General features: G+C 37.4%; 1 protein-coding gene across 3 annotated transcripts in view; it reads right to left on the minus strand.

Annotated features, from left to right (window-relative positions):
- SEC23A (SEC23 homolog A, COPII component) overlaps positions 1-17,722 on the minus strand; it is a 74,296-nt gene that overhangs the window by 30,089 nt on the left and 26,485 nt on the right. For all 3 annotated transcript variants that reach the window (XM_017895459.1, XM_017895464.1, XM_017895462.1), the window contains 6 exons: positions 14,164-14,322; positions 12,618-12,733; positions 5,448-5,571; positions 3,243-3,323; positions 1,675-1,764; positions 119-225 (listed from right to left, as the gene is read on the minus strand). In XM_017895459.1, coding sequence (XP_017750948.1) covers positions 119-225; positions 1,675-1,764; positions 3,243-3,323; positions 5,448-5,571; positions 12,618-12,733; positions 14,164-14,322 — 677 coding nt within the window. The remainder of the gene's footprint in view (positions 1-118; positions 226-1,674; positions 1,765-3,242; positions 3,324-5,447; positions 5,572-12,617; positions 12,734-14,163; positions 14,323-17,722) is intronic.

Consider the following 17,722-nt stretch of genomic DNA (forward strand, 5'->3'; position numbering starts at 1 on the left):
TTAGTCACAAATATTCACTTGCTAGTCATGGATGTCACCCAAAATAGGAATCCACTTTGGAAACACAACTCAGATAGTTGTGATATGAAAATCAAATCTCTTAACAAATACAACTTACTTCCTAGCAATAGTGGTCACTCGGATGCGTCTCTGCCCACTTGAATGCTGATACTGAGTCACAAACTGGATTGCACCACGCCCTCCTTGAGGAATTGGAGCATTATGCTGTATAAATACAATGGAGTAAAACCTAAGCAAATTTTACTATGTTGTTGTCATATAATCACACGCTGCATGTCCTAGCACTAAAAATAATTCATTCTAAAATTGATTAGGAGGATACTTCATTTCCAAAGCATTCAAAACAGTTATAATTTGTCACACAGAAATTAATTTGGGAGAGGAGAAAATACTCAAGAATGAGAGAAGTCAGTCCCGCTAGGAAATCAATTTTCAAGTAATATATAAGCCAGAGGGACATGAAAGAACAAAGAAAAGGGAGAGCACAAAGAAATTAAAAGACAAGACCTAAGTGAGGTCATTTAAGCCAAACTGCACAGTTTGGATATCCCTTATCCAAAATGCTTGGGTCCTGAAATGTTTTGGATTTTATATTTTTTCAAACTTGGGAATATTTGCCTTATACCAATTGAACATCCCCAAATCCAAAACTCCAAAATCCAAAATGCTCTCCAATGAGCATTTTCTTTGAGTGTCATGTCAGCGTTCATAAAGTTCCAGATTTTGAAACATTTCAGATTTCAGATTTGAGATGTTCAACTTGTAACTGGATAAAGAGAAATTGAGCTAAGTCCTCGTCCCCTAGGTATAGAAGATGAAAGCAGAACTTTTAGGAACATAATCATATGATGAACAACCAACCAATGAAAGATTAATAATGAGAAGAAACTAATAGCAATATATAATAATTATCATCAGAAAGAAATACAAGTAGTCAATAGGAAAACTTTATTCATGCCTTCTGACAAGACATTCTTGCTTTGTTTTTGTGTGTCATTTTGTTTTGCTTTTGTCAATAAGAGTCAGTATATTTCTTATAAATTTTAATGTTTAAAAAAAAACTATTGCACCTGCCTTAGGAAAGCTGATTGTTAATATTTTATGGTTCATTTTATGCCTAAAAACTATTAATAAATAAGTCAGTAATTTATATTATTCTTCAATGTGATTAATTACCTCCTGTGGCAGAAAAAAAAAATTCTTCCCAAATATGATTACTTTCCAAACTTTTTCTATGGATTTTGACATATGAGACCTTCCTGTAGGAAGACTCATGTATCATATATACTTTGTGACAACTAGAAAAAGCTAGACATCTAATTGCAAAATGTGTAAGTAGAAGGGAATTTTAAGTAACTGCATTTATCCTTCAAGTTTATATTCAAAAAGAAAGAAAGAAAGAAAACAGACTAAAAGTTGGGCTATCCAAGGTTTGGCGTTCATAGGTTTCCCTGCATTTCTATTACAATATGTCCTCTCACCAAGTAGTTTAGCCTTGAAAAATATAAAATATATATATATATATAAATTCCAATACAGAAAATAAATTTTGGGTTATATCTACTATAGGAAAAAAATATATGAACTATTCATGGTCTAAAGTAAGTACTTACTCAAATGTACATTTTGATATTCAGATGTAGAAAGTCATACCTGATTGACAACCTCAAAATATATGGCTAAGGTTGTAGTGGGACTAAGTCCACATATCTTCCACTGACATGTGCCACCTGTTCCTATCTCCTGTAAAATAAAATAAAGCATGTTTGAAAGTTAGAGACACAATTTATTAATTTTATATTAAGGTGAAAAGGAAAAGACCATAGGAAAAAAGAAGTCATGTTTCAAACTAATTCAATAATGTTAAGAGCTTAAAATATGTTAAGACTATAAGTATATTATAAAATAAAGCATTTTTTACATAATAAAAACAAAATAATTTTTACATAATAAAAGTAAAATTCAAATTCTTGCTAAGTAAATTACAAAAGCATTAATATAAGTTCTTCATACTGTTGTCTTTAAAAACATATGCTATTTGGCCAGGCGCAGTGGCTCACACCTGTAATCCCAGCACTTTGAGAGGCTGAGGCAGGCGGATCACAAGGTCAGGAGATCGGGACCATCCTGGCTAAAATGGTGAAACCCCGTCTCTACTAAAAACACAAAAAAGTAGCTGGGCATAGTGGCAGACACCTGTAGTCCCAGCTACTCGTAAAGCCGAGGCAGGAGAATGGCATGAACTCAGGAGGCGGAACCTGCAAGTGAGCCGAGATGGCACCACTGCACTCCAGCCTGGGCGACAGAGCGAGACTCCATCTCAAAAAATAAATAAATAAAAAATAAAAGCATATGCTATTTAATGAAGTAGTTGCAACTAACATTATCCTTCTATCCAACTACTTGATCTATATAAAGAGGAACTGATTTAACGTATAATATATGCATTTACGAACACATGTTCTCTGGATGAGAATTGTTAAGCACTCTGATTCCCAAGAAAACGTCATAGATATAGATAGACCTTTACCATGCAAACTGCTTATATATATTAATTTTTTAGCTTTGCCATTTTTAAAGTTGATTACCCACTTTGTATTATTTGTCCCATCATCCTCTCTACAGCTACATTTTACAGTGCATTATACTTCCATTAAATTGGATAAAAATAACATAAAGAACTGAAATTCCAAATCTGGCTAATTTGGTTACTTTTTTTGAAAATTCTGGTAACAAAAATCAATTTAGAGCTAATTTTGACTTTCAGAAGTCTCCAAATTTCCAAATCATTAGTTGTTTTTTTTTTTAGGTACACTGGGGCAAGACATAATTTAGGCATAAAAAATAGAAGACTGGTGACAGTACAAAAGTTTTAATTAGGGGTGGATGGGAAAAGGGTATGCAGAAAGAGCAACCACGAATGGAGGTATACCAATGTAAGCTGAACTACATAAAACAACCAATATAAGAATTCTGAAAGGAATGCTATAGGCTGCCATCCCAAGTTCTTGTTGATGCTATCCTGTGCATTCACTGTATCTTTTTTTCTTTTTTGGCGGGGATAACGGGTGGGGAACAGGGTCTCTCTGTGTTGCCTGAGTTGGTCTCTAACTCCTGGGCTTAAGCAATCCTCCTGCCTCAGCCTCCCAAGTAGCTAGGATTACAGGTGCAAGCCACAGTTTCTGGCCCTATATTTTCTTTTTAGAATAAACACAACTTACATTTTCAGACACACAGGGTCCTTTAGAATTAAGTGACACACAGGGTCCAATGGCTCCTGAAATCTTTATTTCCCTTGAGGTCTGCAAAATAAGAATATAGCATATTCGGTTTCCTCAAAGGTAAGTTCAAATGTTCAACTACAGGTGTATAAGAATATAAGATATTCATCTATATTTAAAACTCAAAGCCAATGAAAATATACTAACATGAAAAATAATCAATGAGCACTTCTATGCTCACTGCCAAATTAAAAATCTGGCACCGACCTAATTTTAATCTTCTATTTTCATTAGCACATAGGAGGTCTCCATTTGGGAACCTCATCCTGACTTCACACTCCTACCTGCTCACCCAAAATTCACAAATCCTAATCCAAAACCTTAGACACCCTATTCTATTTTTCCTCCCAAAGAAAATCTGTCACCAAGATTGGTCTCTACCCAGTCTCTCCTGCCACCAAAATTTAAGCTATCACAATACCTTCTATCTAAAAAAAAAAATTAGAAAGCCTACTATTCTTACTTGAGATTCTTTTACCTGACATACGCAGAATAGCACTGTCAGATGAATCTTACACAAAATACCTAATATGACACATATGTCTGCACACTACAACCAGCTCCCACAAATTTAAGCTATTTCCCCTCATTCCAATACAAAGCATCTACTCTCACTGGGCAGTTTTCTCAAACATACAATGCTGATTCTCACCTCTATGCCTCTCCTCACACCAGGTTCCTGAATAAAATGCATTATCCTCTAACATCTTTTAAAAAAAAAAAAAAACTGTGCCCAGGCACGATAGCTCATGCCTGTAATCCCAACACTTTGAGAGGCTGAGGCGGGTTGATCACCTGAGGTCGGGAGTTCAAGATCAGCCTAACCAACATGGAGAAACCCCGTCTCTACTAAAAATACAATATTAGCTGGGCGTGGTGACACATGCCTGTAATCCCAGCTACTCAGGAGGCTGAGGAAGGAGAATCGCTTGAACCCAGGAGGCAGAGGTTATGGTGAGCCGAGATCACGACACTGCACTCCAGCCGGGCAACAAGAGCGAAACTCTCTCAAAAAAAAAAAAAAAAAAACTGTAAGTCACACTCCTCTAGAATAAATTGTGTCCTATATATGTTCATTTTTCTTCTCTAAACCTTTATAGCGTTTTTATAATTATTATGTCATTCTATCACATGCACTGTTTTCTTTTCCTGCCTCTCTATCAAGAGAATGCTAAGTGTCTCTACAGCAAGACATGTACCTTAGATATCCCTAGACATCTCTGTAATTTCCCACACAATGTTGGGCATATAGCAAGCATTCAATAAAACAAGTTTAATAAATATTTAATGAAAATTCAAAATTAATGTGCTTAGAATTAATTTAAAAATAATCAATTAGGATTAGAAGCACTTAGCCTTTGGGTATTTTAACTCCAAATTTGAAATAAATGATAGAATTATGTAGTAACAACTAATCATAAAACAATTACTGATTATCCAAAGGTAAAAAACAGTTTCCTCTTAAGTTAGATAACAATTCCCATCACTAACCTAGCACTAACATAAATAGATTTGGCTCTACAAAAGATAAAACAGGCCGGACATGATGGTTCATGCCTGTAATCTCAGCACTTTGGAAGGCTGAGACAGGCAGATCACCTGAGGTCAGGAGTTTGAACCAGCCTGGCCAACATGATGACACATCTCTACTAAAAATACAAAAATTAGCCAGACACGGTGGCACACACCTGTAGTCCCAGCTACTCAGGAGGCTGAGGCTGGAGAATCACTTGAACCTAGGAGGCGGAGGCTGCAGTGAGACAAGATCATGCCACTGCACTCTAGCCTGGGCGACAGAGGAAGACTCTGTCTCAAGAAATTAAAAAAAAAAAGAAGAAGAAGAAGAAGATAAAACATACTTTAAAGAGTTAAGCCCTTTATAAAGAAAAAAATAAAAGTTAAAGAATTATTTTACCAATATTATTCTACTTTTCTAACAATTGTTCAGAAATGCTCAAGTAAAGTCTCATACATTGAATGATGACACTCTTGTGGTGAAGAAAATCTCTAACTCAGGTTTCAATATAAAATAACCACAATTTTGAAAGCAAATACTAAATTTGATTAATGACATTTTAGAATTATACTCAAGCCTATAAGTTGTCTCTTGATAACATATCACACATGCCAAGTTTTGGTTCTTACCTTTATTTCTAGTGTACCACCAAAGCCCATTTTAAACTGTCCATGCATGTCTTTGGTAAAGACTCTTTGAAAAGTTTGTTTGAATAAGGAAGTATTGAAAGAATCACCCATTACCATGTATCCTCTGCATGGAAAGAATAAAAATAAAAAAAATAAAATAAAATAAAAAATCATAGAAGAAAATTACCTCTCAAGACTACCAATAAATTTTAAAGATATTTCCCAAAATGTGCTGTATTACTCATTTTTAATATTCAAATATATATGAGAATATCCTCACCCCACAAACAACCTCAATTCCAAGGATAACAGAGTGCCCCTAACAGGTGCATTTGTCTTTGGTAATTTTTTAAAAATTCTTCTTTAAATAGGCAATATATCCACTATATTACAAAATTCAAAAGGTACAGAAGAGTATATAGTAACAAATGTTCTCCATATTGGTAAAGGTACCTGACAGTTTCCAGCATGCATTCTCTCTTTTTTTTTTTTTTCAGACAGGGTCTCACTCTGTCGCCCAGGCTGGAGTGCAGTGGCACAATCACGGCTCACTGCAGCCACAACCTCCTGGGCTCAAGCCATCCTCCTACCTCAGCCTCCCAAGTAGCTGGACTACAGGTTGCACGCACCAACATGCCCAGCTAATTTTTTTGTTTTTTTGTAGAGATAGGGTTTTGCCATGTTGCCCAGGCTGGTCTTGAACTTCTGGGCTCAAACAATATGCTCACCTCGGGCTGCCAAGGTGCTGGGATTACAGGCATGAGCCACCCAGCCGGCTCATTCTCACTCTTAAAAATGAGTATGTGTGTGTATGTATATGCATGTATTGCCTGTGTCACATGAAATATACATGTTATACCGAGCAAATGAGAATGGAAGAAAAGAGAGTATTTTCACTTTATACACTTACTTTAAATTTTTTTCAATAAGCATATACCTACTTTTTTAATTTAAAAAATTTTAATATTAACTTGAAAGTTAAAACCATTTTGATACCATTCCTTCTCTAATAGATTGGCAAAAATCAGTTTGACAGCAACATATTATGTTGGTGAAGCTATGGAAAAACGGGCACTCTCATACACTTCTGCTAGGACTGCAAAATGGTACAACCCCAGTACAGAGCAACTTGATAATATCTAACAAAATTATATATGGATTTCCTCCTTAATCCAGCCACCCCACTAATAGTAATCTATTTCAAAGATACTGTAACAAAACAAAAACAGAGAAACAAAATACAGTCACAAGGTTATTCACTGAAGCACTATTTGTAACAACAAAAGTTTTTTGTTTCCTTTTTTCCTTGTGTTTGAAATACCGTATTTCAAACACAAACTCAGAATAACACAAAACCGAAAACAATCCAAATAATCCTGTAATTAGAGACTAGCTGAAAAAATATTACATCCACACAATGGAGTAATACACTGCTACAGACTGATTTCTAGGATATAAGTGAAAAACACAAAGAGGGGAAAGATGTGTAAAATATTCTGTTTATATAAAAGGGGGGGTACATATAGGCATACAAATATTTAGACATACTTGTTCACATTTTTAAAATACTTTATTACTTAAACATCAATAAAAGATACAATCAAAAATTGAAATAGGCAAAAGAATAAAACTGATGAGTTGTAACTAATTGACTATAATTTTATTTTCGATATCATTAAAAGTTTTTATGTTATCTCTGATGCTTATTAGAAATTGCATCCTTTTACGTTTTTTAATGTTACTGGTACATACATTTATAATTAAACTTTGTACACTGACCTTGATCCAGAAGTCTTGCCAACTTCACATATTAATATCAATAGTTTATAGATTATTTCAGATTTTCTACAAACATGTTATCTATGATGATCTAACTCTTCATTATACCTGATAATACATCCCATTTCTCTGCTCCCTTTTACAGTAAACCTCTATGAAGGAATTGTCCACACCCTTACATCTATCTTCCAAATAAATCCAAAATCCAACTACTTCCCACCATCTGTACTACCATCACTTGGTATTCTTACATCCCTATACTCTACTAAAGACAAATGAAGTCAGCGATCTTTTTAAACCATTAAGTCAGATCATCAAACTCCTCTGTTGAAAACTCTCCAATGCCTTCCCATCTCACTCAAGGTAAAGTCCAAAGCCCTTTAAACAGGCCTTTGTAACCTACCCTCCTCACTCACTCCATTCCAGCTACTTTGTTCTCCTTGCTATTTCTCAACATCACAGGTACATTCTCTTTTTTATTATTATTTTTTGAACCCAGGTCTCACTCTGTCACCCAGGATGGAGTGCAGTGATGCAATCATGGTTCACCATAGCCTCGACTTCCCAAGCTCCAGCAATCTTCCCACCTCAGCCTCCCAAGGAGCTGGGACTACAGGCACATACCACCATGCCCAGCTAATTTTTGTATTTTTGGTAGAGACAGGGTTTCACCATGTTGCCCAGACTGGTCTCAAACTCCTGAGCTCAAGCAATCCACCCACCTCAGCCTCCCAAACTGCTAGGATTACACAGGTGTGAGTCATAGCGCCTGGCCCCAGGTACATTCTCAACTTTGCACTTGCTATTCCTCGCTTGGAATACTCTTACTTCATATACACACATGACTCTCACTTCCTTACATCTTTGCTAAAATATCACCTTCAATAAGGCCTTGCCTATTCATCCTATTTAGAACTGCAAACCCCAATTCTTCTTTCCTGACCTTTTTTCCTTCCCACTGCTATCACCATCTGACATCCTATCTACCATACTTATCCCATCTCCTCTCATTAGAACTGTACAGTCTAACATGTGGCTAGTTACATTTAAATGTAAAGCAATTAAAATTAAACTTTTACTTCCTCAGTCATACCACATTTCAATGGGATAGCACAAAGAATATATCCACTGGGAAATTACACGGAAGAGCCCTGCACTAGAAGATAAGCTTCATGAGGGCAAAGATTTTTATGTTTGGTTCACTGCTTTACTTGCAGTGCCTTGAGCAGTTTGCTACATAGCAGGTGCTCATTCATTTTTATTAGATGAATGAATTGAATAAATAAACCTGAGAAAGGGTGACATATCTAATCGATTTTAAGCCTAATTATTTCAAAATAATAACTGCTCATGGAAGAGGAAAGAATATCTCCCAAGTCATTCTATGAAGATAGTTATCCTGATGCCAACACCAAACAAAAGAAAACTTCAGGCCAGTATCTCCTATGAAGACAGATGCAAAAATCCTCAACAAAATGCTAACAAATTGAATTTAGCAACAATAAAAAGGATTATACACCATGACCAAGTGAGATTCATCCCAGAAATTCAAGGTAGGTTTAAAATCCAAAAAGCAGTGCAATATACCATATTAATAAGGACAAAAGCCACATGATCATGTCAATAGCTATAGAAACAGCATTTAACAAAATCCAAAAACACATTTTCATGAGTTTTTGGAAGGGAACTTATTTAATCTGATGAAATCCACAGCTAGTATCTTCTAATGGTAGAAGACTAAACAGGGCTGGGCTCAGTAGCTCATGCCTGTAATCCCAGCAGTTTGGGAGGCCGCGGCGGGTGGATCACCTGAGGTCAGGAGTTCAAGACCAGCCTGACCAACATGGTGAAACCCCATCTCTACTAAAAATACAAAAATTAGCTGGGCATGATGGTGCATGCCTGTAGTCCCAGCTATTCGGGAGGCTGAGGCAGCAGAATCACTTGAACCCAGGAGGTGGAGGTTGCAGTGAGCAGAGATTGTGCCACTGCACTCCAGTTTGGGCAACAAGACGGAAACTCCATCTCAAAAAAAGAAAAAAAAAAAAAGACTAAACAACTTCCCCAAAGATCAAGAACAATACAAGGATATTCACTCTCATCATTTTAATCATTTTAACAGACATTCCAGCCAGGGCAATTAGGCAAGGAAAAGAAAAAGCATGTAGATGGGAAGGAAGAAGTAAAACAATACCAATTTGCAGATGACATGATGTTATGTAGAGAAAATCCTAAGAAGTCCACAGAAAAACTATTAAAACTAATAAACAAGTTCCGCAAGTTTGCAGGATATAAAATCAACATATAAAAATCAATTGTTGGCTGGGCACAGTGACTCATGCCTGTAATCCCAGCTCTTTGGGAGACCAAGGCAGGCAGGTAACTTGAAATAAATATGAAAATTAGCCAGGCAAGGTGATACATGCCTGTAATCCAGATACTTGGGAGGCTGAGGCACAAGAATCACCTGAACCTGGGAGGCAGAGGTTGCAGTGAGCTAAGATCGTACCACTGCACTCCAGCCTGGGCAACACAGCGAGACTCTGTCTCAAAATTTTAAAAATTTAAAATTTTAAAACTCAAGGCATGGTGGCTCAGGTCTGTAATCCCAGCACTTTGGGAGACTGAGGTGGGCAGATCACAAGGACAGGAGTTCAAGACCAGCCTGGCCAACATGGTGAAACCCAGTATCTACTAAAAATACAAAAAAAAAATTAGCCGGGTGTGGTGGCAGGCTCCTGCAGTCCCAGCTACTTGGGAGGCTGAGGCAGGAGAATCACTTGAACTCGGGAGGCGGGTCCAAGCCTGGTGACAGAGCCTGGGTGACAGCAAGACTCCATCTCAAAAAAAAAAAAAGAAAGAAAAAGCATGAACTAGGTTTCATCAAAATTTAAAACTTTTGTGCTGCAAACAATACCATCAAGGAAGTGAGGGAGGCCGGGTGCAGTGGCTCACACCTGTAATCCCAGTACTTTAGGAGGCCGAGGTGGGTGGATCTCTTGAGGTCAGGAATTCAAGACCAGGCTGGCCAACATGGTGAAACCCTGTCTTTACTAAAAATATAAAATAGCCAGGCATGGTGGTGCACACCTGTAATTCCAGCTACTGGGGAAGCTAAGATAGGAGAATCACTTGAACCCAGGAAGCAGAAGTTGCAGTGAGCCTAGATCGCACCACTGCACTCTAGCCTGGGCGACACAGTGAGACTCTGTCTCAAAAAGAAAAAAGTGAGGGAAAAAACCCGTAACAGAAAATATCTTTAAGTCATATATCTGATAAAGGAATTTATATCCACATAACAAACTATTTTAACAATAAAAAGAAAATCAAAAAAAAAAAAAAAAAAGAAAATCAATAGCCCAAATTAAAAATGGATAAAGAATCTGAACAGACATTTCTCCAAAGATATACACATGGCCAGTAAGCACATAAAAAGATGCTCAACATCATTAGTCTTCAGGGAAATGCAAATCAAAACCACAATGAGATATTACTTCACACCCACTTGGACAGATATCATCAAAAAGACAGACAATAGGCTGGGCACGGTGGCTCACACCTGTAATCCCAGCATTTTGAGAAGCAGAGGCAGGAGGATCGAGCCCAGAAGTTCAAGACCAGCCTGGGCAACAAAGTGAGACCTCGTCTCCGCAAAACAAAAGTATTAACAATTAGTTAGGTGTGGTAGCATGTGCTTGTAGTCTCAGTTACTCAGGAGGCTGAGGTGCGAGGATTGTTTGAGCCCTGGAAACTGTGGCTGCAGTGAGCTATGATTGCACACTGCACTCCAGCCTGGGTAACAAAGACCTCATCTCAAAAAAATTAAAATACAGACAATAACAAGTGCTTACAAAGATGTGGAGAAACTGGAATCATCATACTTTGGTAATGGGAATTTAAATTGGTACAGTCACTTGGGTAAACCGTTTGACAGTTCCTCAAAATGTTAAGGACGGATTACTACATGACACAACAATTCTGCTCCTAGATATATACGTAAGAGAAACGAAAACACAATCTCCACACCAAAACTTGAACACAATGTTCAAAGGACCATTATTCACAGTAGCCAGAAAGTGGAAATGAAACATTCATTAGCCGATGGATTCCTAAACAAAATGGGGTGTATCCATCAAATGGAATACTATTAAATGCACTTTGACCCCTTGTTCCCTTTTTACTCAGCAATAAAAATAAAATAAAATATTAGTACATTCTACAATATGGATGAACCTTGAAAACATTATGCTGAGTAAAAGAAATCAATCACAAAAGACCATTTGATTCCTTTCTTTTTGAAACAGTCTCACTCTGTGGCCCAGGCTGAAGTGCAGTGGCACAATCTTCTTGGCTCACTGAAACCTCCACCTCCAGGTTCAAGTGATTCTCCTGCCTCAACCTCCTGAGTAGCTGGGATTACAGGCAAGTGCCACCACGCCTGGCTAATTTCTGTGTTTTTTAGTAGAGATGGGGTTTTGCCATGTTGGCCAGGCTGGTCTTGAACTCCTGACCTCAGATAATCCTCCCGCCTGAGCTTCTCAAAGTGCTAGGATTACAGTCGGGAGCCATGGCGCCCAGCTCTGACTCCTTTTTTTGTTTGTTTTTTTGAGACAGAGTTTCACTCTATCTACCGCCCAGGCTGGAGTACAGTGGCACGATCTCGGCTCACTGCAACCTCTGCCACCCCGGTTCAAGCAATTCTCCTCCCTCAGCCTCCTGAGTAGCTGGGATTACAGGCGCCTGCCACCACGCCTGGCTAATTTTTGTATTTTTAGTAGAGACGGGGTTTCACCATCTTGGCCAGGCTGGTGTTGAACTCCTGACCTCATGATCTACTCGCCTCAGCCTCCCAAAGTGCTGGGATTACAAGCGTGAGCCACTGCATCCAGCCTATGATTCCATTTTATAAAATATCCAGAACAGGCAATTATCAGCTGTCTAAGGATGAGAGGGTGGTGAGAAGAGAAAGGAGGGAGTAATGGGAAGTAACTGCTAATGGGTACATAGTTTCTAGGGTAATGCAAATGTTCTAAACAAATTATGGTGATGGCTATGCATCCTGTAAATATACTAAAAGAATCAAATTGACATTTTAAATGGTAGGTTTATGGTATGTGAATTTTATCTCAAAAATGCTGTTAAAGTAATAAATCAAAATAATAACTTCAAAATATCAAAGTGAGCTTTAGAAACAGACCTTTATAACTCCATATTTTTTAAAACATTTAAAAGTGTGCTTTACTGAAAGGAATATCAAAAACTACTAACAGATGTGTTGCCCTGAAGTACTGGGAAGATACCATTTTTCCCTAAACGGTCATTATTGCTTTATATCAGTAAATGTCATCATTTGCTTGTAATTACAAAAACTGTAAAAATTTAAATACATACCCAGTAAGGTTGGGACAGCATTTCATCTCCAGGAGACCTGTCTGATCTAATGCACATGCATAGATATCAATAACATGGCCAGTTGTAGCAGCTCGATTAGCCAATGCTTCAAAATGCTACAAAAGATTTTTTTTAATTAAAATAATATACAAAATCGTCCTATACATCTTTTTTCAATTAACAAATCAAAATGATCTAAGAAGGACTAAAAGAATAACTCATCATAATTTAAATTATGGTTTGCTATTTAACTTTCTGTAACGTTAATAAAATTATATAACAACTTCTGTGAGTCTGACATTTTCACATTTTTTTTCCTTAAAAGCCACTCTTTCTAGATAAACCCCTAGATGAAGCCAAATTTAAAGAAAGGCATCTTGCATATTTTGTTCTTCACACACAAACATAATAGAAAAACAACAGGCCGGGCGTGGTGGCTCACACCTGTAATCCCAGCACTTTGGGAAGCCGAGGAGGGCGGATCACGAGGTCAGGAGATCAAGACCATCCTGGCTAACACAGTGAAACCCCGTCTCTATTAAAAATACAAAAAATTACCCAGGCGTGGTGACGGGCACCTGTAGTCCCAGCTACTCAGGAGGCTGAGGCAGGAGAATGGCATGAACCCAGGAGGTGGAGCTTGCAGTGAGCGAAGACTGTGCCACTGAACTCCAGCCTGGGCGACAGAGCAAGACTTTGTCTCAATAAAAAAAAAAAAAAGAAGAAGAAAGAAAAACAATGGAGAACTCTCTTTCCTGGCTAAATCCATACCCAAGTAACAAAACATCCAAAATAAAGAAAATACAAAAGTAGTAAGATAAATGAACCTAAAACTTTTTTGAAAGGTTTTAGAAGCTGTAACCAAGAAAATTCCAAGTTCATAAAGGAAATTAGTTGGCAAGAAAGAAAAGCATCCATTAACAGTGGCAAAAATTATGTCATAAATTACTTTTAAAAATATAATACTGATGATATCAAAAAATACATGATACAGCACAAACTAAACTAAAACTGAACTCTAGAGAATTAAAAAATTAAGAGATATTAACAAATAGAACCAATATAAGAGAGTCAAAAATCAACATTAGTGAAATGTTCTTACACAAACCCAAAAAACAGGAAGTTAGATGAACATAAAACAACTCACAAGAAAATGATGGACTATTTAAACTATGAACAATATTCATATCTGAAGGAAAAATTAAGGACTGCCTCTTGGAAATGAAAACTGAAAATGTAAAACAACTTTTCCTAAACAGAAAGACATTCTTTAACACGAATATTTAAGAAGGCATAGAATTTTCTCTCAGTAATAATTTTAAGGAAATACCTACTGACACCTACTATGAAGTGTTTAAATATTTCAAACCAGAAAAAGTATAACAAATTATCAAGAAAAAATGAGTATTTCTCCAACTCTGAATACCAGTTGTAGTATCAAACTGTATAACATCAATTTCTATCAAAAACTATTTGTATTCTTCTTCTGCCAGCAAATGAATACCTGTTTTCTAATAAGGCAAAAAGATTTAAAAGTCGAAATTACCTTAGTTCCCTTTTTAACATATTTGGCATTGTCTTTGTCAATGTCATGCCACGATCTTATAGGTATCTTCAACTCATCTCCAACCACCATTCCAGGCCCCTGAGTAGCAGGACCGCCGATGAACATCATGATGCGAGCACCAGTGTTGGGAAAAGTACACTATTGAAAAAAAAAGTCCAGAGTTTAAAACAAAACATATGGATATACATTTCTGACAATTTTTTATATATTCCTTCTAAATAAGAAAAAAGCATATATTTTCTAAGAAATAAAATAATCAAATGTTTACAATGAAATTTAAAAATAAAGGTATCTGAACAACTTTCTTTTAAAATCCTGTGGTAAATAGTAGTACATTCCTAATTCTAAACTAATCTATGAGCCTAATCCCTATAAACATGGATATTTCTCCTGCTTAACTCATCTTAGACTGGGAAGAGTAGAGAGAGAAGTGGAAGAGTGAACATATTTTGTTTTGTTTTGGGTTTTAATTTTTTTTTTTTAACTATTTTTTTTTTTAGAGACGATCTCACTATGTTGCCAAGGCTGGACTTGAATTCCTGGGCTCAAGTGATCCTCCCACTTGAGCTGGAATGAGAAGTGCATGCCACTGCACCTGGCTCTTCTACTTTTTTGTTGGTGTTTTACTTTTGTTTTCGATGTTTAGAACACAAGTATAATCGGGAAAAAAAAAAAGGCTGGGCGTGGTGGCTCACACTTGTAATCCCAGGACTTTGGGAGTCCGAGGCGGGTGGGTTACCTGAGGTCAGGAATTCAAGAACAGCCTGGTCAACTTGGTGAAATCCCATCTCTACTAAAAATACAAAAAATTAGCCGGGCATGGTGGCAGATGCCTGTAGTCCCACCTACTCGAGAGGCTGAGGCAGGAGAATCACTTGAACCCAGGAGACAGAGGTCGCAGTAAGCCAAGATCACGCCGCTGCACTCCAGCCTGGGAAACAAGGTGAGACTCCGTCTCAAAAAAAAAAAAAGAGGCTGGACACAGTGGCTCACGCCTGTAATCCCAGCACTTTAGGACGCTGAGGCGGGTAGATCACCTGAGGCCAAGAGTTGGAAACCAGTCTGGTCAACATGGTGAACTCCTGTCTCTACTAAAAATACAAAAATTAGCCAGGTGTGGTGGCACATGTCTGTAGTCCTGGCTACTCAGGAGGCTGAGGCAGAAGAATGGCTTGAACCCAGGAGGCGGAGGTTGCAGTGAGGCAAGATTGCACCACTGCACTCTAGCCTGGGCGATGGAGCAAGACACCATCTCAAAAAAAAAAAAAAGAAAGAGGCCCGAAGCAGTGGCTCACACCTGTAATCCCAGCACTTTGGGAGGCCAAAGCGGGTGGATCACAAGGTCAGGAGTTCAAGACCAGTCTGGCCAATATGGTGAAACCCTGTCTCTATTAAAAATACAAAAAATTAGCCGGGCATCGTGGCGGGCGCCTGTAATCCCAGCTACTTGGGAGACAGAGGCAGAGAATTGCTTGAACCCGGGAGATGGAGGTTGCAGTCAGTCAAGAATGTGCCGCTGCACTCCAGCCTGGGCAACAGAGTGAGACTGTCAAAAAAAGGAAGAGAAAGAGAAAGAGAGAGAGAGAAAGTACGTATGACTTATACTTCTAGTCCAAGTGAATGGATTGAATACCCCAATCTACTTCCACTTCCTCACAAGATGTCAGTGAAATAAGAGAAAAGTTGTTGTTTTAGGTGGATAACTTGAGGCCAGGAGTTCGAGACCAGCCTGGCCAACATGGCAAAACCCTATCTCTACTAAAAAAAATACAAAAATTAGCCAGGTATGGTAGCGCACACCTGTAATCCCAGCTTCTCAGGAGGCTGAGGCAAGAGAATTGCTTGAACCCAGGAGGTGGAGGTTGCAGTGAGGCAAGATCACACCACTGTACTCCAGCCAGGAAGACAGAGTGAGACTCTGTCTAAAATAAAATAAAGTAAAATAAAAAATAAATAAATAGGCCAGACACCGTGGCTCATGCCTCTAATCTCAACACTTTTGGGGGCCAAGGTGGGAGAATCACTTTAGCCTAGGAGTTCAAGATCAGCCTGAGCAACAAAAGGAGACCTTGTCTCTAAAATAATAATAATAATAATAACAAAATTAGTTGGGTATGATGGGACATGCCTATAGTCCCAGCTTCTCAGGAGGCTGAGATGAGAGGATTGGTTAAGCCAAGGAGTTCGACACTGCAGTGAACCATGATCATGCCACTGCACTCCAGCCCAGGCAACAGAACTAGACTCTGTCTCAAAAAAAAAAAAAAAAAAAGTACATAAAATTTAAAGATAGGAAATAATGGAAGCAGTAGACCAGAAATTTTGAGGAATTCAAACAATAGATTGTACTGGATTATCAAAAGAATCAACAAAACATATCACAGATATCAAAAGTAAGCCAGATCTTCCCCAAGGAGGATGCCCAAAAAGCTCCATATTTGGAGTCAAAAAATACAAAAAGCAGCCATAAACCAAAGAAGAAATAGTGTTTATCTGTACCTCCAGATACAGCAGCTGATGACAGATTCTGCCATCAGCAATTCCTAAGAACCGCTCTCTGTAGAAAGTAGGCCATCTGCCTGGAGAAGGGTCTTTGCACAAAAATTAGAGGCCGAGAGATACAGAACCAAGCACATATTACAATGGATATCACAACAAACATGACAACTCTCAAAAGTTTCTGGAATTAAAAGCATTAAGAAAAAGTTTAAAACCTCAATGGATGGGCCAAAAAGCATGTCTGAAGACTGAGTTAGAAATATGCAAAACCAAAGCTAAGGAAATCTCATATAAATAGGAGCAAAGAAAGATATGAGGAAAAAAATAAATATATAAAGAGACATAGAGGTCCAGCATCAATGTAATGAATATAGAACAGAAAAAGAGAAATAAATTAAGCTGAAGAATGACAACAGTCTCCAGAATGAAAGGGTCTACCAAAACCAAACATAAAGAAAGAAAAAAATCAAACCTAAATACAGCCTAACAAAATTTCGGAACTCCAAAATTAAAGAGAACATTCTAAAAATGTCTAGTGAAAATATAAGCTTTCCTAAAAAAAGAACAAGAATGAGACTACATCCAATTATCATCAATAAACTGTATGTCTATGTCAGAACACTAGAAAGGAATGACTTAGATTTCCAAGGGAAGATTATTTTGAAAGTAGAATTCTATAGCCACCCAAAATACCAATGAAATGAGAGGGCCATTTTTTTTAATGTTTGAATATGGAAGAACTCAGAATATTTATAAGAAACAAAAGAGCAACTGGGTATGATCTAAAAGAAGTGACAGGATCCAGAAAAAAATGTAAAAGATATCCTGTGACTTTTATATATGAAAGTATCCTTCCCTGTGTATAATCACTCTACTTTATTCCATAATTAATATTTGTATTGTCATATTAGAAATGCTATTTTATCTGTAATTTCTATAAGTAGTTATTGGACAAAATAGAGTACATTTTTTAACCTACACTACAGCTTCAGAAGAGAATGTAAATGATATAAACTTCATGATAATTTTTTTTTTTTTT

This window comes from Rhinopithecus bieti, unplaced genomic scaffold (genome assembly GCF_001698545.2).
Source record: "Rhinopithecus bieti isolate Rb0 unplaced genomic scaffold, ASM169854v2 scaffold_1306, whole genome shotgun sequence".
Taxonomy (NCBI): domain Eukaryota; kingdom Metazoa; phylum Chordata; class Mammalia; order Primates; family Cercopithecidae; genus Rhinopithecus; species Rhinopithecus bieti.